This window comes from Neocloeon triangulifer, unplaced genomic scaffold, assembly GCF_031216515.1.
Source record: "Neocloeon triangulifer isolate White Clay Creek 2 clone unplaced genomic scaffold, ASM3121651v1 ptg000022l, whole genome shotgun sequence".
In the NCBI taxonomy this organism is placed as follows: Eukaryota; Metazoa; Arthropoda; class Insecta; order Ephemeroptera; family Baetidae; genus Neocloeon; species Neocloeon triangulifer.
Genome location: NW_026775562.1, coordinates 2,893,818 through 2,913,679, shown reverse-complemented (window position 1 = coordinate 2,913,679; position 19,862 = coordinate 2,893,818). Strand labels below are relative to the sequence as shown.

The window sequence follows — 19,862 nt, the reverse complement described above, 5'->3', positions numbered from 1 at the left end:
TTGATTACTTTCGCCTTCGAGCATTAATTAATAGGATGAGAGATTTAATTTTAGTAATTTGATCATCTGTTCTAATTCGAAAGGAATTTTAATTATTTTCATATTTCAAGAATTAAATCTAAAAGCGTGTGCAAAATTTAGAATTTGGTCACCGGGTGGGCGAAACACGCGTCATTTCCAGGTGGCCGCAAATGCAAAGAGAAAAGTACTTCTTGCGGATAAACAAACGCGCGAGTTTGCGGGCAAAAGTGGGTCTCTCTGGGAGAGAAAGATGAACTCACTCTGCTGCCGCACATAATTCGAGACATCCTCATTGTCGGCGGCTAAATTATGGTACGCGACGAGAGGTGTCACCTCATTAATTTGCAGAGACTTCTTCTTCTTGCACACGTAACGGTGCCTCTCTTTCTCACTACTTGTGGTCCTGCCGCCGCTCGCGGCCCCGACTTCAATCAACGTGCGGCGGCCCATTATAATTTATTGTTCCCCGCGACGATTATCGAGCGCCGCAATCAAGTGCCTCCATTCACGAGATGAGATTCGCGCGTCTCTATACACCGCATCTAATTAAAATTGGTTGATTGAAAAATAGATTCGCCAAATTCCTGAGCGTGAACCCGCGGAACGACCGACAAGTTGCATTGAAAATTTTAAAATGACAAAATGAATAATGAGATTTTTGCGAATAAATTTGTAATTAACAGTTTTACTGGAATTTTATAATTTTGAATTAAAAATATCTATAGAAATCATAAATAACACGATTTAAAATAAAATATAAAAATAAAATTTGTTACAAGAAATTGACACTCGAGGAGAGATAAGAGATCAGGCTTTTCATCGTTGTAAAAATTATTTTTATTCAAAAACAAAACGGCTCTACCAGTTTCGGTCACGGTGTGCGACCCTTTTTCATGAGCAAGAAGAATAAAAAAAATTTAATTTAAATTTTAAAATCATAAAACTACCAACAACAAATTCAATTCTTTCTATAAAAACTTTTATAGTTTGTTCTCTTTTTATGGCAAACTTGATAAATTTTGAAAGGAATTTGATTTAAATATTTATGAACAGATTATTTTTAATTTAACTATTTTGTCTAATTTGAGATGATTTGATGATTGTTGCAGGAAAATGCCGCAGCCGGAGGTGTGCAGCAGCGAGGGCGACGCTGATTCGCAGCGCGCCATGTCCGACACGCAGTCCGAGCCGTCGTCCGAGGAGCTGCTCGGCGACCTCAGCAGCGCCTCCCACTCGCCCTCTTCCAAACTGACCAAACTGCGCGGTCCTGCGCCACCCCCTGCGAATCCTCTGCAGTTCGTCAAGATCAAGCCACCCACCCACTTGTACACGGCGCCTCCTGTCAAGAAACCAGCCCCTGAACGCATCCGCAAGGAAGAGGCCGAAGACTGGCAGAATGTGAGTTTTATTATAATAATTTTCATTGAATTTTTTTATTCATTTTAAAGGAATTTTTGTTTTAATTTATTTTAGAATTTGATTATTTTTTTTATTTTATGAATCATGACAATTTTGGTCATAAAAATGTCAGATGTGCCTCTAAATTTTGGCCAAATTGAAAGCATAGTTGGCGATTAGATAAAATTGTTGGCTGTGCACACAATATTTTGACACCTTATCTTTTTTTGGGGCGTGTGCTGAGCGAAATTCTGTATTTTTGGCGCAGGACCTGGACGGCTGGAAAGCAAATCGAAGAAAAAGACAGGAGCACCTACTGGAGCGGGTGTCCGAGTTCAAAAGGCAAGATAGTGATCCCGGCGGCGCCTCCAGAAAGAGCAAAACCTTCAGTGAAATGATGAAGTAAGTTTTTAGCACATCAATTTTGAGTTTAAATTAATATTTCACTTTTTTATCAGGGCAAGGAAACACAATTTGGTTGTGTACGACGATGACAACGAGATCAACTTCTCCGAACTGGGACTCGGCAACGCCAGAGAAGAGCAGACAGATGAACAGAGCGATTCACACAGCAGTCTTCCGGCTGAAGAAGAAACACCGGTCGAAGAAGTGGCCAGCAACAATTCCGGCTCCGAAACAAATGGCCAAGCAAAATATGTGGAGGAGAGCAAAAAAGTCGAGGTGAAATCGGAAAGAAAAGACAAAAAGGTGAGGAAGAATTTTTTTAAGTATTTCCCTGATTAATAAATAACAAAAGCAGGTTGAGGAGGAGGAGGAGTGCACTTACGAAAGCGCCATCAAAAGTTACGCTGAGTTTTCGGCGACCAGACTCAACATCAGCAAGAATTTAGAGCAGCCGATTCTCAACAACAACGTCAAAGACGAAAACTCCAACAACAAATATGCAGCAACTGCCGTCAGGGAGGTCAAAGTTGTCACCGAAACCATTGTTGTGAGCGACTCGGAGGACTTCATGGAGGCGGAGGAGCAGCCCGAAGAGGTCAAACCCAAGTTCGAAGCGTCACCCCCGAGGGCGGCTCCTGTGATCAAGTCAAGTGTGGTCAAGAGACTCTCAGGCACTTCTTCTTCTTCCTCAACAATCTTCAGCAAAATGGAGCATTTCAACAACAATAACCGCGAAATCTGCCAATCAAAAGATGGTATGTTTAAAAAATACTTAAAATATAAAAATGTCCCTTTGAATAAATTTCTGTTGCTCTTTTATAGTTTTATTTATTGGGAAAGCATGGTTTTTTGGTAAGATTCTCATTTCCAGCAAAATCTCACTTCACATTTCGCAGACCCATTTACCATTTTTATTAAATTTTATTTCTTCTTCTAAAAAAACTGCTTAATTTTCAGAGCCGAGTGTGATCACCACAGCATTGAGCTCCAGCTCGTCGTCCAGTCGGCTGGAGAACATTGAAATCAAACCAATCACAGACAAAATCAGCCGATTCGAAAAGTCCATCGAGGAGTCGGTGCTGTTCAACCCTCCCAAGAAGCACCGCCCCCCGGTGCCCAACAAACCCCCCAAAACGGCGCCACCTCCCATTCCGACGGAAGCCCCTCCGACCGTCCCCAAAGAGGAGGAAGTCTCCCCTGCCCCCAGCTACAGTTGCCACGGACTTCCAGACACTTCCAGCAGCCCTATCATTAGTGACCTGCCCAGAGTTCTCAGTCCCAGGGACAGGTCGCCGTTGGGCGGAGAGGACTCTGGTGTCCACACCGCAGACAGTGTCAGGTACAAATTTTAGAAAAATTTGTTAATAATTAAAAAAATCTTTGATATTTCTTAAATGCAAATCTATCTGTTGATATTTGAATAAAAAAATTAAGGATTAAATTAATTCCTTTTAAAAACAGTTCTTTGTGAAGTACGAACAATTAATTTTTCAGGATCCTAATTTTTTAAATTTCTTCCATTTTAATTTTAATTAATTTTTATTAACAGCCAATCAGATGAAGTTGATGATGAGGTGGACAACCCTCTGCCTATTTCATCAGGTCTCTTGGGAATGATAAATTCTCCAATTGTTGATGATGAGGTCGGTTTTTTTTTTAATTTCAACTTACATTATTTTAGTTTAAAAATTTCTGTGTGCAGCTGTCGGCCCTTTTGGCGCCTCCGACAAAAATGGAGCCTCCGAGAGAAAAGCCGCCTCCACCGCCTCCAGTCGGAACCGCAGATGACACAGAAATCATGCGAAAGTGCTTCCTGGGACTTGAAATAACAAACAGTAATTTGAAAGAAATATTAAATTGCAGTTTAATTATGATGAATTAATTTCAGAAGCTCCTCCGTCGGTGCCGCCGCCGATTCCGCCTGTCCAATCGAACGAGAAGAAAGACGAATTCTTGAGCAACCAGCTGAAGGAGAAGCTGCTCAAGCTGGAGGAGGAGAAGAACAACGTGATCAACTTGGAGAAGAAGGTCACCGCCGAGAGAGTAAGCCCTTGATGGTGCCCCTTCTATCCTGTGGTGTGGTGTCGGTACTGATTTATACCAAAAAATTAATCCCGCTTCCATTTGACTGCATCTCTCTAAGTCAGCTAGTTCAGTAGACTTTAATTAAGCAAGCCTGTGTACAAAATCTTTATTCGAAGAAGACCAACCGAGAGCGCTTGCAAATTTGTCCAAAGGACAGCCTTACATTTTGGAAATTTCTTTTACCCGTTGTGTCTTGAAATGAAACGAAAAGGCAGCTCTATTATATATTTGTGAATGGACAGCTCAGAAGTTTTTGTGGTTTTACAAAAATTTGGACAAATTTTGGCGCACTGAGTTTAACAATAAGGCACACACTTACACACAATTATATATTAAACAGTTTGCTACTATGATTATTATTATACATATATACCTATGGTTAATAGTTCTTGATAAATAAATAAAACCATCGTAAAAGGTCTGGAAAGTCGTCCTACACAAGACAATCTTGGTGGTTGTTTCGCTTTTTCCTCTTCTCCTATAAATAAAACTTCTTTCAAAATTCGCCAATTTCAGGTGGCTGGAATCAAAAATTGAAAAAAAAACTAGCTCTAGCTTTAAATTAACCAATTAAGAATTATCTGCATCATCCTCTCTAATGAAAAAAAAACTACTCTTCACTTTTCTGTCAGTATTTGATATACACACAGTATGTGGTGGTTCAGGGAGCACTTGAATATTTTTGTCTTCGTTCGGAAAGAGGCGCATGAGGTTCTCCTGCGAACACGCACTGATGATGCTGATCACACTTAATTAGTTAGTTACAAAAAGTCTCTTGACATTTCATGTGTCCAGCTGCCCCAGATTGTGCAAGACTACAGCCTGAGTGCCCAGGTGAGTTTGTTGCTCGATCCCTTGTGTTATTTGTCCCTGTTTTATTTAGCTATTTTGCTTTCTTTGTTGCTTTCCCATTGATCTTTGTTTTGTCTCTGTTGAAAAAAACCAATCACTGAGGATGTTTATGGTAATTTTTAATATTTATAAATATTTGAAAAAAAATTGTAAATTTTTAAATTTTGTAAAAAAAAATTCACTATATATAGAGAAAATTAAATTTAACAAATATACAACCCCCAAAATTATTCTCAGCTTTGGGTTGAGGGTTTTATTTTAATTTTGAATTAGATTTTGGCCAGTTTTGACCGCGTCCGTCTTTTTCAGGAGAGACTGGCCGCCGAGCGAGAGGCGCTGCGACTCGAGCGCGAATTGCTGCAGCAGGCCAAACTGAAGCAGCAACAGGAATTGTCCTTTGCCAAGAAGCTGGCGATGCGCAGTCTCGAGAGTCTGGACATCATTCCGGCAGAACCTGAAGGCCGAGACACGCCTCCCGACGAGGACTACCACACGGCCAAGAACACGCCTGTGTCCGGCTCGCCGCAAAAAGTGCGCCAGCAGCAGCAGCACGACTATGCCAACCTGCCTGAGCAGCAGCACCTGAGAAAGGCGCAGTCGGAGGAACAGGTGCAGAAGCAGGAGCGCACCTACGTCAACCAGGCCTTCTTTCAGCCACCACAGCCAAGGTAAAAAATAATTGATCATTTTATTAATTTAAATTAAAAATATAAATTAAAATTCTTGATAGTTAGAGCAATTTTGAATTTTGGCTAAATAAATTGAAATCTGTTTTAAATAAATTAAAAATTACAGTTTTAAATTGCATTAGGTATAAAATTTTCAAATAGATAATATGTTAAAACTGGAAAAATTACTAAAAATGTTTTTAATGCAATTTTTAATATTAAATAATGAAATTTAAGGTGTTTTAAATGGTTTAAATTTCATATAAAAATGGTAAAATTATGCAAAATACACAAATGTAGATTCATATATGAGTAATTTGAGATGAATTTAAATGAATATTTGAAATTTTTATTGCTTCACAGGTACTCGAGTCTTTACGAAGACCCTTACAATTACGAAGATAAACAAGAGCCGGTGGTGTATAGAAAGAAGGCAGGACCGCCTCCACCTGTCAAACCAACCAACAGACACTCCACAAGTGCCCTTCTGACAAGGTAAAATTTTTCAAAATTTTTTATATAAGAATTTTGTTTAAATTTTATTTTTAGGAATTTTTCTGCCGACTCGATTTTGGAGAGCGCAGACGATTCCAACGTAGGGCCTGCCGTACCTCGGCGTGACCCCCTCGCCCCCAGACCCTCTCTACCCCTCAGTTGCTCGATGAGCCAACTGCCCAAGCAACAATCCCTCCCCAGCAGTCAGCAGCCTCAGCTCAAGAGCCAGCGGCCGCGCAGCTCGAGCGCCTTTGGCCTGACGAATTATCACCAGCACTGGCTTGTTCAGGTTGGGACAAGTTTCATTTTAAATAAAGCACATTAAAGTTTAATTTTCATGATTATTTTTTATATTTTTACTTATTTCATATTCAATAATTACTTTAAAATTAATTTTCTTCTTTAATTTAAATAATCAAAGAAAGCAATTAATTTAAAATTACTATTTGTTTAATTCATATTCAACTTTGTATTTAAATAATTGAGTTATTTGGTAAAATTTTATAGTTAATTCATGTTTTTATTTTTTTATGCATTATTTTTATTTAAATAATTCCAATTAATATTAATTTAATTTTCATTTCAACAACTTTTGTTTGTGTTTTTCAGGAGGCTGAGCACCGGAGGATAACGGAGCAGCAACAGAGGCAAGCAGTGAAGCAGCAGCCCAAACACCTCCCCGATGCCATTATCATGTCCCTAACACAGAGAGTTCAACAGAAGCAAAAGTACTTAAAATATTAATAAAAATTTGATTTTATTAACAAATATATTTGTAAACAGCAGTCAGCTCCCGCAGAGAGTTTCTCCGCAGCGCAGTCCGCCTCAGAGAAATTCTTCCAGCTCGACTGTTCCCTCCGTGGACGACAAAGTGCTGAGTGTGAGCGGCAAGAAAAAGTGCTCCCACTGCAATCTGGAATTAGGTAAGGATCAAAGGCTCTCTGATCCGAATGTTTGCCAAATTATAAGAAATTTCAACATTACATGAAAGAAACGATTGTAGGTCGTGGGGCGGCGATGATCATCGAGAGCCTCCGCCTTTTCTACCACATCGACTGCTTCAAGTGTTGCGTCTGCTGCATCCAGTTGGGAGACGGTCTGATGGGAACCGACGTCAGGGTCAGGAACGGCAAACTGCACTGCCACTCTTGTTACTCCAGCGATGACGGTTTGTTGCTTTCTTTGTTGTGACCAGTCTCGAGCTTATCCATGTCTGTTTGTCGTTTCAGGAGTCAAGTTCAGCTGTGTGTGACAATCTTTGCTTAAATTTCGTCTCGGCAAAATTGGTTGAAAATTCTACTTAATTTATACAAAGTGATGGTTGAAATTTGTACATATTATTATTCGATTTCCTTGTGATACTTGATGCGAATTGTTTAAATTAGCTCAGTACAAACGTTGCCTATATAAAATTTGTACATAAATAAAAGTAATTTATGACCAGCGATTTGGATTTGAAGCGCCGTGCCTAAATTTGCTGTGTAAAAAGATTTATATTGTGTACAGGATTGAAACGAGAGGTTGCAGCTCTGCTCTTTTTTTACGTTATAACATATTTTATTTTACAACAAGTGTAATAACAACATCGAGAAGATGTGTTTGCGGTTCGTTCGCTGTTGACAATCTTAAAAATGTAACAAGATCCAATAAAAATTTAAGTACCAACTCAATACTATTTATTTACTGTTCCGACCTCAGTAAAAATCGCTATCTCTAAAATTCGTTAAAAAAATGCTTGGAATCATATAAATTGGCATCGAGCCGTCTTGATAAAACAGCCCGCTGGGTGCGTCTGAGCTTCGAGGATTAAAATCTTCACTGGTTCATCTGAACGTAGTTGGCTGGGAACAACCCAAACTGGCCTTTGCACATTCCTCTCCACCAGCCTTCATCGATCTGGAATTCACAAAAATTTATTTAAATAATATTTAAAAATATATTCAAGTAAAAAATTGAATTTAATGTGTCATTTTTAATTTAAAATAATTACCATTTCAATGTTGGTGATAAGATCATCAGGATCGAAGGAAATTTCGTCTTCGGCGGCCGCTTGGTAGTCGTAGAGTGCGGTGGCCGTCAGGTTTTCCTCTTCCTCGTCCTCCTCAGCCTGCTGCTGCAACTGGCGAGTGATTTCCTGTTCCTGGAGCTCCCTTTCGTGGTCCAGGCGACGCTCCCTCTCCAGTTGTTCCTCTCGTTCTTGTTCCTCGCGCTGACGCTGCTTCTCCCTTTCTTCTTCCTCCTTATTTCTTGCCTCCCTCTGTTCTCGTTCTCTCCGTTCGCGCTCCTCTCGCTGCTTCCTGTCCTTCTCCTCCCTCTCTGCCAATTCTTTCTGCAGAAACAATTGTTGGTTAGTTTAAAAATAAAATTCAAACGCTTAATAATGCTCTTGAATTTCTAATTGGGAGATAATTTTATAGAAACACTTTTTATATTCCCAATAATTTAAAAATAAAAAGGATATTTTGAACAACAAACTCAAAAATTTGTCTAATTACAAATTCCATTTGGAGTTAAATTTGGTTTACAACAATTAAATGTTTTTTTAGGAATTTTTTTTATATGAATAAATTGTAATTTATTATAAATATATAATGTCATGCAACTGAAACTGTTTAAATAAATAAAATCAATTTTTTTTTTTTAAAACCTAAATGATAATTTAATTTTGTAAACAAACCTGTTTTCTGGCCCTTTCTTGAGCGTCCTGTTCGGCCTGCGCTTGGGCCATCTCGGCGTCGTATTTGGCCCTCCTCTCTGCCTCCTCCTGTGCCCTTTCGGCCTGTCTGGCTTCCTCCTCCTTTGCCCTTTGCTCCTCCACTTTCTTCCTCTCCTGCTCCCGTTCCAACTCCTTCTTCTCCCTCTCCTCCCGTCGCTTCCGCTCTTCCATGGCCCTTTGCCGAACTTCATCGTCGTTGCCCTTGGCCATCTGTTCAAACTTGGCTCGCAAATTTGACGGTTTTGCTGCACCTGAGCATATTGTAAATTTGGTAAGATACATTTACTTTGGAATAAAAACAAAACGCAAACCTATATCAGGCTTTGTCTTCACATAAGCAGGCGCCAGCTTTTCATTCTCGTCGAAAGTGTGAGCGGATTTGTCAACACGATCTGTCTGCACTCCAAATTTACCACCAAAGCCCTGTAAATTAAATATTTATTTGTATGAAATTCTAAATTATACAAAAGTTTTTATTTATTTCAACCGTTTCATATAAAATACATCCGATTATTTTAATTTTAAGGATTAAAGCTTGGCATTAATTTTACTTTGCCCAATTACAGCACTTGATGTTAATTTAATTTGTGTAAATTTTCATGAATTTTACTCTCGACAAAGCTTTTGAAAGAAATTAGAAAATTTCCCTAAAAAGGAATGCTATCTTTTTAAATTTTGTTTTTGAAATGAATTCAAAGTTTAAGATGCAGAAGAAGTTTGCCATCAAAATCACTCCAGTTGATTTTTGCATATTGATAATGAAAAGAAATTTTCTCACTTTGCTGTGATCGGTTTGGCTTTCGTGTTTTGCAACTTGTTCGTGGTGCTCCCAGCCAACGGCCGCTTTGTCCTGCCTATCGGTCTGCACACCGAACTTGCCTCCGAAACCAACAGAATAGTCCTTTTGCGACTGGTGCTTTTGCGCCTGCTCGACGTGGTCCCATCCGACGGCCGACCTGTCCTGCCTGTCACTCTGAACCCCGAATTTGCCTCCAAAGCCGGTGGCATAGTCCTTTTGGGACTCGTGTTTGTTCAGAGCCGCCACGTAATCGTGGCCAACGGCAGACTTATCCATTCTGTAAGAATAAATAACGTTAATTATATGGAAGTAAATAATTAATAATCTAAAACAAGTGAAATTTCTCGCACTAATATTATAGTTTTTTCACTTTGCACTAAGCAACGGAGTTTTTTCTCTAAATTTAAATTTAGCCAGACTCTTATTTTAAAAGTATTCTTATATGAGATAATTATATTTTATTACAATTTTTTATGATTTATTATAGCAATTCAAAAAAATTAATAACAACAAGATAGTTTAAAATTAACGTTAATTATAAACTATTTTGTTGTTATTAATTTTTTTTAATTGCTATAATAAATCATAAAAAATTGTAATAAAATATAATTATCTTATATAAGAATACTTATAAAATAAGAGTCTGGCTAAATTTAAATTTAGTGAAAAAACTCCGTTGCTTAGTGCAAAGTGAAAAAAACCGATAATTAATATATTTAAAAAAAATCCAAACCTGTCTTCCTGCACTCCAAATTTGCCGCCGTAGCCGTAAGCAGCTTTGGGACCATCTGCGAGCTGTTTTTCCTTGACCTGGGCATCACCCTGCTTTGTCTCCTCAATCAACTTTTTCATGCTGAAAATTTTTAAAATTAATTTTTCTGAGATTTATTCAGACTTATTCTTGATTTTTACTCAATGGCACCAGCCGTCCTGCCGGAAGCTTCGATGGTTTTCGAGCCCCATCGTTGCTCCTCCTCGGACACGTCGTTGACAAAGTCAGGGTCGGTTTCCCAGGCGTCGTCGTCGTCGTTGACCGGAGCCTTGGGTGCAACATTGTGACCCACGGAAGCCTTCCACATTTTTAAATCTAGGGAAATTTAAATTTTTATAATTACTGCAAATTTGAGAGACGGTGCGTGGAATGATCTCAATGAATGGTGTGGGAGAGAATCAGAGGAACGACCCAGATTTAAATTTATTTCACATGAGCTGGTTCATTTTAATTCATTGCTGAAGATGAGCAGTGGGGATATAAATGCCATAAATGCCGCGCCCTTTCGATGTGTAAAATGCAAAACAAAACAAAATGCGGAACTAAAATAATTTGATTGACAATGTAATACAATTAACCACTTGGATTCAACTTAAAGATTTGTAAATTTTCGTAATGAATTTATAGGTTTCATAATATTATGTGGAATTAAAGTGAAAATTGTTGACACTTCTTCTAGAACTGTCAAAAATTTACGAGTCTCACTGCGGGGGAGCCGGTTTTTCCGGCAACGTTTTCTCACCTGACGAAGACTTTTCAAGACAAAAATTACAGTGCTTGCTTGCCGTTCGTAATCTAACTCGCAAATTATTGCTCAAAGTCGGTACCCGACTCCAAATATCACTGAGTTCTCAGTTTTAGAGATAAGAACTTCCGATGTTTGCGAGTTCAGTCTTCCATATTTACATACGTGGCGCTTTAGACTTGCGGCGGGAAAGTGAACTACTGTTGAGCCCTATTCGAGAATTTGACTGCATTTAGCGCGAAATATAATTTCACTCCATAAAAATAGAAATGATAATTTTTTAAGAATTTTTCCACTTCACGAGGAGCTTATGACATCTACACTGTTAAATAAAACTTCTCAACCTTTAACCCATAAGATCGGGAAACCCTTATTTGTCTGAAAAAAAGACATCCGAATTTTTTTTTCGGCATTTGTCCGAAAATTATTCAACGCAGAAATCACTTATCAGAACAACAGTTTTTATTTATCCGAAATCCATTTATCAGAAAACGCTTTTCCTTGCGCACAGGTGCTTAAATCTTGGTTAATGTGAAGTGGACTAAAATCTAAACTTGTTGATAGCAAAAATCTTATTATTTTTTTTTTCATTTTTTTTATTCTCATTTTGTGAGCAGAACAGCCTTGATGTGAGAATTAAAATTGATTTAAGTCAGCAATAGATCCTCATAATTGCATGAATTTAAAACAAAGCAAACTATCTAAACCATCTTTCGTGGCAGATGGCACTAAATTCAGTGACAATATAATTCAATTTGAATACAAACAGTTTAATTTTTCTCCAAAAAAATCAGTTGAGTAATTCATAATTTTTAAAAACTATTGTCCATTGACCAATGAATTAAAAAAAAATAATAATAAATAAAACACTATACAAAATCTTATGTGTAAAAATAATACATTGATTTAATAATTGCAAAAAATTTAAAATTGTTTACAAATCTTTAAAAAAATTTAGAATTTCTTAAATAGTTTCAAAATATTATTGGCGGAGTAAGTGTTATTATTGACCCTTCGGAGTGCACTCACATTTAAAATCGCCAATAAAAAAACCGTCTTTTGCCTCAGGATTCCATAAAAGAAATCGTAGTGTCTGAGAATTCTCTTGTAAGAGATAATTATACTAGATAATAGAATAATAAAAATAATTTTAAAAAAATTCGGACTGTGTTGCATTTCTTACTTTTGAATTTCAGACATTCGGAAAAGAGGTTTTCTGATGAATAATTTTCTGACAAATGCAAAATGCTGTTTTCTGACAAAAAAAAATTCGGACAAATAACGGCGACAAATTTTTTGGTGTCCTGATGCGCTCTTCATTCACCAAAACAGTAACATCTCCGAAAATTATCTGCAGCAAAAATGTTGTTTAAAAATTTTTTTAATAAAATTATTTGTTCAATTAAAAGGTAAAAGCTTGGAAGCCCCTTGCATCCACCTTGCTCCTTGCATGGTGGGAGCAGGGCAGAAGCCGCAGGAGGGAGAAGGAAGAGGAAGGCGGTCGGCTCGGCTGACTCGGCTCTTGTCGCCGCAGAGATTTGAAGAGAATAGGACGTGTGCTATTTCCAACAAGAAACTCCTCCTCTCGCCTCTGATTCCCTTGATCGATCACCGTTTTTGGCGCTGCCAATTATCAATTCCTATATCACAGGTAAATGTTGCCGCCGCCACCGCGTTTATTCGAGCAAATCCATATCGCCACCGAAACCTTGATTTCAAATGCAGTCTTTTCTAATACATAATTTTTATTGAAAAACAAAATTTTCATTGATTTAACTTTGTGCTCAACAGGTGCCTTTTGGATCTAATCTACGATGAAAAAATCAACAGGAACGATTAAAAAGCAGCCACCAAGTGACCGCCGGCCAAGTGGTAGAGACCCGTCCGACGTCAACCTCAAGTAAGTTAAACACAAACCCTTTTCAGTAATAAAATTTTTGAAAATTATTTCGATTTTTATTCGGATAAATTGATTCATTTTATCCTGTGTGGCTCCAGAAAATTCGCGGACTTTGCTCAGAATTTATTTTTAGCAATTCCTTGAATGCTTATCATTCGAAGAAAAATAATATTATTAAAAAATTCACATCATTCCAAATTCCAAGCCGAGCGGGCCGAGAGTTATTCGGGTAATTTAAGAATTGCGGACCGCGTAGCTCGAGAAAGAACGCGCACTTTTTATGTACATTCTATACATCCTCGACGACTGCGGCCACCGCTCGCTGCTGACCGTCATCAATTGGGCTATTTTGCTTTTGCTTAGCAGCGACCGGGGAGGCGTTTGTTTGCAAATGACTCGAATTTTACCTCAAGACAACGGCATTTCACCATGACAAAGTTAAAAACTAGATGAAATTCAAATTTTTATTTGAAAGTCTCGCATGATGTATTCTCAATTTTGTTCGACGTTTATTTTTTTAATGAAAGCATCCAATGATAAAATTTGCTTCATGCAATCATATTATACTTTTTTATCTGAAGATTTTATTTATTTATTTATCTTTATTTTCTTTCTTTTAATTTTGACCTTGCAAAAAAGTTTAAATCACAAGTTCACAAACATCCCTGAATATTTCGTTTTTTATTGGTTGATTTAATTAGGAAAATTATTTTATATCCTATTATTCCTTTAGAATTATATTATTTTAAAATTTATTATCATATAATTTGGCATGCTAATTTGAGAGATTTAAATTTATAAATTGCGAGATTATTTTATAATTATTTCATTCTGTATTTATCAATTATACTTGAGTGCGCGCGCCCTGCTCGTCAAGAAAGAAGAGACAAGTTCGCCGCTCCCCCGAACCCCGAAGTCCGTGCGCCCTACCGGTTTGCTCTGTGTCACATTAATTATCTGTCTCGTCACGTGATGCATTTCTAGATTTTAGACCACCCTTATTGGCTTTATTTTTAAAGTTAGGAGGAGTTTTTCTCCTCAAAATTTGGAAAAATAAAGATCAGACCTCGCTCACCGGCCGTCAAACGCAGATCTCCAACTACAATTAGCCGTTCAATAAGTTTTAATATTGAATATAAAATTGTGTCAACCCCAGGCGTGTTCATCCTGCCGCCGCACTCATTTCAGAGAAAAGGTTTGCATATATTTCGCGCTAATTTCTTGCCCATTGTGTGTTCTTTTATATTTTGTCTTGCTATTTTATTTACTCTGTTCTCTCTCTCTGAATTAAACAAAAAGTTCATCTCGCATAAAAAAAGATATTGTTAGAGTCTGAGGACAAGGCTCTTTTAGAGGCTTGGGCCTGTTCATTTAAATTTAATTTATTTAGGCAAGAATTAATTAATTAATTCTCGCAAATAAAAAACCATCTCTCAATCAATTTTACTTTGTATGTTTAATCATAATTCATAATTATTTGTAATCTTTAAAAAGGAAAATTTACAGTGGAAACACAACATACAAAATTATTTTAATTATTGTGCAATTTAAACTGATTTTAAATTGAATCTTCTTAAATTATTATCTGGTAATATTAATAGTTATTGAACATATATATCAATACTTGAACATTTTATTTGTATCAACCTTGTCATCAACAGAATAAAAATCCTCTAATTTAACTGTAAGAATTAGCAAATTTAAATTGACAAACAAAATCCTTTAGATATTAAGAAATGGAAATACAGAAATATAAAACTTATAAATAAATAAGACCGCTTTATAAATTTAATATTTATTTATATCATAAATAATAAATTTCATTTAAAACAGACCAATCGATCATTCTGAAAGTTCGTAATCTGACAATATAATTGAGACGTTTAAATTAAATTATTCAAAGCATTATTTTCAATCTCACTATTCATGAGAGCGACGCTTTCTCAAAAGCGCTTGACGACAAAGCAGGAGAAGCTGCCGCTTCCTTCTTTCACACATCTGGCCAAAACGCACCCACGCTCCGCGTCGCGTGTTGTGTGCATTGACTTTTGTATTACCGCCACTTGATAATAGTTTACATAATAGGCAAATCTCCTCCCAAACGTCTCAATAGTATTGAAAGAGGACGGGCGAGCGCGTCTGAATCTGGGGCCGTGCTATATTATTTCAATTATTTGATCACTATTATATAAATGATAATTAAGGAGATATATTTATAAGTAGTTAAATAATTAATTGATTAAATTAGCCAAACCCCAGGTTCACGTACGTATTTACAAATTAATATTCTATTAAAAAAAGGAACGTATCAAGACTATCAAAGGCAAATTGTTTTTTACAAATAAATCTATATCATAGAAAAAGTTATTGATTTTTTTCGCCAATATATTTTTCTACCAAAATATATTTTTAGTCGCTTCTTGGAAAACCACGTAGGTAGTGGAAAAAATTGTTGATTTTGAGCCTGATGCAAACACATTTCACTCGCCAAAGATTGAGCCGGCGTGCAATTTGTGTTTGGCACGCGTTGGAGCCGAAATCACGGATCGCGCAACGTATGCGCCAAGGAGAGAGCGAGTGTCTGCCGAAAGGGGAGATTTGGTTTTGATTGTAAATTTTGAAAAATCATATACGTCAGTCGTCTATAGTCCAAGTAGCGCGTCTGCCAATAGGGATTTGGTTTTAATTGTAAATTTTGAAAAATCAAGTACGTCAGTCGTCTATAGTCCATGTAGCGGGTCTACCAAAAGGGGATATGGTTTTAATTATAAATTTTGAAAAATAATATACGTCAGTCGTCTATAATTCATGTAGCGGGTCTACCGAAACGGAAATTTTGTTTTAATTGTAAATTTTGAAAAATCAAGTACGTCAGTCGTCTATAGTCCATGTAGCGGGTCTGCCGATGGAGAGATTTTGTTTTTATCGTAAATTTTGAAAAATCAATTACGTCAGTCGTCTATAGTCCATGTAGCGGGTCTGCCAAAAGTTTATTTGGTTTTAATTGTAAATTTTGAAAAATCATATGCGTCAGTCGTCTATAATCCATTAGCGTGTCTGCCGAAAGGGGAGATTTTGTTGTAATTGTAAATTTTGAAAAAACATATACGTCAGTCGTCTATAGACCATGTAGCGGGTCTGCCGAAAAGGGACTTTGTTTTCATTTTAAATTTTGAAAAATCAATCACGTCAATCGTCTATAGTCCATTTAGCGGAACTGCCAGAAGGAACCAAGTGATTAAAATTTGGCAAATCTTTTTTTTTCTTTATTTAATTGTTTATGCCTCTTGGGAAAGGCACCAGCGTTAGCAGACTGGCTGCTAAATCGCAAGGGCCGATAACTCGGGTTCTCCCCTTTCGGGGCCGATAACACGGTTACCTTGGACCCACTGGGCCGGGGGGAAAGGAGTATAGGATGGGTTTTTGTATGTAGGGAATTTGAAGGATATGAGGAAGGTGAGCGGCTGCGGCCTATGAATGGGAACTATGCCGGCATTCGCCTGGAATGTCTGATGGAAACCGCAGAAAACACCAGACTGCATATCCGAAATTGCAGACGAAATGCCTGCAATTCCTCCCGAATCTGCCTGTCGCAGTGATTAATGCACCTCCTATGATCTCCTTAAGTCTTGTGAACTAGCCGGCCAGAATCAGAACTTTTTCAAGCCCTGACCCTAGCCGGGATAGAACCCAAGGCCTTCAAATTATCAGCCAATAAGCTTTAAAAATATTTAAAAATCTTTTTTTTTAGGCGTAATCTTAATATTCAAGGTACCAAATATTTTTAATTAAAATATATTTCATGAAAAACAATTTATGCTTCTAGAAAAATTTCATGTTATTTGTGATTATTTCATTTAATTTAATTTCTTGGCGGGAAATTATAGTTATATATAGCTCTCATATAAAATTAAAATTGGAAAAAGGTTACAAAATTTTGTACATACTACGCGGAGCTATACACGAATTATACAAGGCTCACTGTAACATATATGGTTTCGTCAGTTTTTGTATATTGTGTTTCAAGTATGTACTCTATGAAAGAAGGCAACATTAAATTTGCTGCGATTCTGATAATTCATCGTCTTATTTCCTTCTGAAAAACAACCTCTTGATGTAAACAATGCACAAAATGTCCTCGAGCCAAAGTTTCAATCACCAAATTTGGACGTGAATTTCAGCCCCTCTAAAATTTTAATTGTGCTCTTTGGGCAAATTATTTTTTAAGATTTTAAGGGAAATTCAACAATTGCACTACTTACATGAAATGTGCTTCAACTTAATATTTCCTCTTATAGATTATCCCACCCACACCAATGTTAAAAAATTCATAACCACTAATTATCAATTTTTTTTCAGGCCATGTAGCTTTTGCAAGAAATTACTGAGGCCCTCTTCAGTATATAGACATGAAAAAAGTGTGAGCGCCTAATAACCCGTGCGAGAGAGCATTGGTAATTAAATATTTTCCGTAGTGCTCCTCTTACAGAACTGATTTTGTTTCTCTTTTTTCGTCATCAGGGAGATGATGAACAGTGCCTCAAACACTAGACGAGTCTCTTCAGTCCGAGCTCGACCAAATGAAGAGAACAATGGCCAGACTATTGGTATTGTAAAAAATAATTTTCATTGCTTCATTTAATTTCAATTTTATGGTAACAGTCGGAGAAAGAAGGTGTAGACTCTGAGTTGTCTAGCGATCAGGCTGCTGGAAGTGCTGGAGATTCGGACGACGATGTTTTCTTGGAAAAAAATCGTCAAGTGTCCACCCGAAGGCCAGCTCAGGAGGGAGGTGCAGAACGGTTTTTGCACATAAAGTAAACTTTTTCTTTTAAAAAAAATTGTAGTATTAAACCAATGTGTCCAAAATGTCCACAGGTGACCAGTGTCATACTGACCACTGAAGAGACACTTGACCGACTCGCTGTTGTGCTTCCGCAAAGGCAACCCATGGGAAGAGGAGATGGCTGGTAACATTTTGGAGGGTGTCACGGCTCAAGCCAAAACCTTTGACGCGACCCGTCCTTATGTTAGGGAGAGTGGTTCGTCTTGCCAAGCTGATTGTAGAGCACAGTAAGAATGGAATTCTGTATTATTATTATGTAGATTTATTGATTATATTTTTATTTACCCCAGTGACAAAAATCGTCCTGGAGTAAACCGACAGATGCCGTGAGTGCGACAAGGAATCTACCGAATTGCTGCAGTCCGACTGCAAACATTTCTTCGTGTGCATGTCCTGCTTTCGTTCTAACAAGAGGTTCAGTTGTATTAAAGAAGACTGCCTGAGAAATGATTGTCACTTCCAAAATATGTGAACCAAATCATGAGTTTTGCAACTGGCTTCTGTGTTCATTTGTTTCATGGTACTTTTGTTGTTGTCAGAAATGGTTAGCACTTGGCATTAGCTTTAATAATGAATTTGCTCCTTTGGCTTTGGTTTCACTTGTCAGGTGCTCGTTTATCTTCGCATAAATTTGTCTTTTTGAAGACTGAATTTTGAGGCTGCCAATATTTTTTTTGCTTATTTGTCTCAACTAAAATTGTTTTATGTTATAAAAATTTTTGTTAATAGCTAGTTTGTATAACTTAGAATAATTTTCTTCAACCATATTTTGTTCCGAGACACATATAAAAATAAAAAAAAAAACTTGCAAAGAATCAACTTGCTTAGAAAATATTTTAATTACACCCGGCCGTGTCACAATCATTATCCATATATAGATTAAATCTTTCATGTGTACGTTCTTTAATGAAATTTTGGCAAAAACGACGAAAATTCTAAAAACAAAAACTTGAAATTCTCGCAAGCTTCAATGGAACCATTCCTGCTATGGCAACAACTTGTGAGTCAAAGGCAAGACCAGAAAACAAAATTTTCTTTGAATAAACTTTGTGCTCAACGCAGGTGCGTTTGATACATAATGAAAAAATCAACTGGTACGATTAAAAAGCAACCATCAGCAACTGGCAGTAGGCCTCGCCGCAGGGACCCTTCCAAGGAGAAAGACCTCAAGAAAGATTGACACCAATTATTTTCAGTAATGAAAAATGTTTGAAAATAATTTCAATTTTTATTTGACTCATTTTATCCTGCGTGGCTCTAGAGAATTCGCGGACTTTGCTCAGGATTATTTTTAGCAATTCCTTGAATGCTTATCATTCGAAGAAAAAGAATATAATTAATAAATTCACATCATTCCAAGCCGAGCTCGCCGAGAGTTGTTTGGGTCATTTAAGAATTGCAGACCCGCGTAGCTCGAGAAAGAACGCGCATTTTGATACATTCTTTACATCCTCGACGACTGCGGCCACCGCTCGCTGCTGACCGTCTTCGATTCAGCTTTTCTTGCTTTTGCTTAGCAGAGTAGTTTGTTTGCAAGCGACTTGAATTTTACCTCACTACAGCGGCATTCCACCATGACCATGTTACAAAGTAGATAAAATTCAAATTTTTATTTGCAAGTTTTGCATGATCTTTTTCTCTATTTTGTTCGACGATTCTTTTTCTCCAGCATCCAATGATAAAATTGTGCAATCGTTATACTTTTTTATGTGAAGATTTAAACTAATTTTTTTTTTTTTAATTTTAATAATGAACTTGTTTACGTAATTTTTTTTTTTTTTTTGAAAAATATCTAAATTTTGGGATAAAAATTATTTAGAAAATTCCAATAAAAAACAATTTTAAATTTCAAAAAAATCAAGTTCCATTATAAATTCAATATTTCTTATTCTGTCTCCTCGGAACTGACTCAACTGATATAAAAAATTAATGTAGATAAATATTAGATAATTCAAGATTCAAAATTGATCGGACGGTTTTTTTAACAAAAGCCTCTCCTTTTAAAAACAAATAGGATCAAATAATAATAGAAAAAAAATCCTATTTCTTGGTGGAGAATTATATTTTTTCAACTTCTTGTACAGCAGTTTTAACTAACAACAGGGACAGATAACAAGGTATATATAATAATTTAGGTATACAGTGACGCTTTTCAAGTTA

The 19,862-nt window shown here is 36.9% G+C and overlaps 2 protein-coding genes and 1 long non-coding RNA gene across 8 annotated transcripts in view; 2 read left to right on the top strand and 1 right to left on the bottom strand.

Annotated features, from left to right (window-relative positions):
* The window catches only part of LOC132204837 (LIM and calponin homology domains-containing protein 1), a 29,888-nt gene extending 22,299 nt beyond the window's left edge, over positions 1-7,589 (top strand). Inside the window, exons 2-17 of one of the 6 annotated variants that reach the window (XM_059633650.1) lie at positions 1,131-1,419; positions 1,688-1,821; positions 1,878-2,127; positions 2,177-2,579; positions 2,782-3,163; positions 3,374-3,467; positions 3,527-3,659; positions 3,716-3,867; positions 4,705-4,743; positions 5,071-5,429; positions 5,793-5,924; positions 5,979-6,213; positions 6,534-6,652; positions 6,708-6,847; positions 6,916-7,092; positions 7,154-7,589. In XM_059633650.1, coding sequence (XP_059489633.1) covers positions 1,135-1,419; positions 1,688-1,821; positions 1,878-2,127; positions 2,177-2,579; positions 2,782-3,163; positions 3,374-3,467; positions 3,527-3,659; positions 3,716-3,867; positions 4,705-4,743; positions 5,071-5,429; positions 5,793-5,924; positions 5,979-6,213; positions 6,534-6,652; positions 6,708-6,847; positions 6,916-7,092; positions 7,154-7,176 — 3,057 coding nt within the window. In that variant the 5' untranslated portion in view covers positions 1,131-1,134 and the 3' untranslated portion in view covers positions 7,177-7,589. Of the gene's footprint in view, positions 1-1,130; positions 1,420-1,687; positions 1,822-1,877; positions 2,128-2,176; positions 2,580-2,781; positions 3,164-3,373; positions 3,468-3,526; positions 3,660-3,712; positions 3,868-4,704; positions 4,744-5,070; positions 5,430-5,792; positions 5,925-5,978; positions 6,214-6,533; positions 6,653-6,707; positions 6,848-6,915; positions 7,093-7,153 lie in introns of all 6 variants that reach the window. The other 5 variants (XM_059633648.1, XM_059633649.1, XM_059633651.1 and 2 more) reach the window with 5 other exon arrangements.
* Positions 7,449-11,129, bottom strand: LOC132204839 (hematopoietic lineage cell-specific protein-like). The gene is made up of 8 exons (XM_059633654.1): positions 10,954-11,129; positions 10,352-10,526; positions 10,173-10,292; positions 9,419-9,716; positions 8,952-9,063; positions 8,602-8,891; positions 7,915-8,253; positions 7,449-7,820 (listed from the first exon to the last, which is right to left on the bottom strand). Exons 2-8 carry the CDS (start codon positions 10,516-10,518, stop codon positions 7,740-7,742), a joined length of 1,407 nt encoding a protein of 468 aa, XP_059489637.1. The 5' UTR covers positions 10,519-10,526; positions 10,954-11,129; the 3' UTR covers positions 7,449-7,739.
* Positions 11,130-12,485: 1,356 nt separating this feature from the next.
* Positions 12,486-18,509, top strand: LOC132204840 (uncharacterized). The gene is made up of 7 exons (XR_009442562.1): positions 12,486-12,607; positions 12,748-12,856; positions 17,216-17,310; positions 17,378-17,463; positions 17,519-17,673; positions 17,735-17,929; positions 17,993-18,509. It is a non-coding gene; the product is annotated as an uncharacterized LOC132204840 (long non-coding RNA).
* Positions 18,510-19,862: the final 1,353 nt, after the last annotated feature.

What these genes read in the sequence shown, in the direction of transcription:
- LOC132204839 (XM_059633654.1), bottom strand. Translation starts at nt 10,518, where the DNA reads ATGTGGAAGGCTTCCGTGGGTCACAATGTTGCACCCAAGGCTCCGGTC. An exon ending in GAAGACAAAGCCTGATATAG is followed by an intron (nt 8,892 to 8,951) that starts GTTTGCGTTTTG and finishes CAATATGCTCAG; the next exon opens with GTGCAGCAAAACCGTCAAAT. An exon ending in AAGAAAGGGCCAGAAAACAG is followed by an intron (nt 8,254 to 8,601) that starts GTTTGTTTACAA and finishes TTGTTTCTGCAG; the next exon opens with AAAGAATTGGCAGAGAGGGA.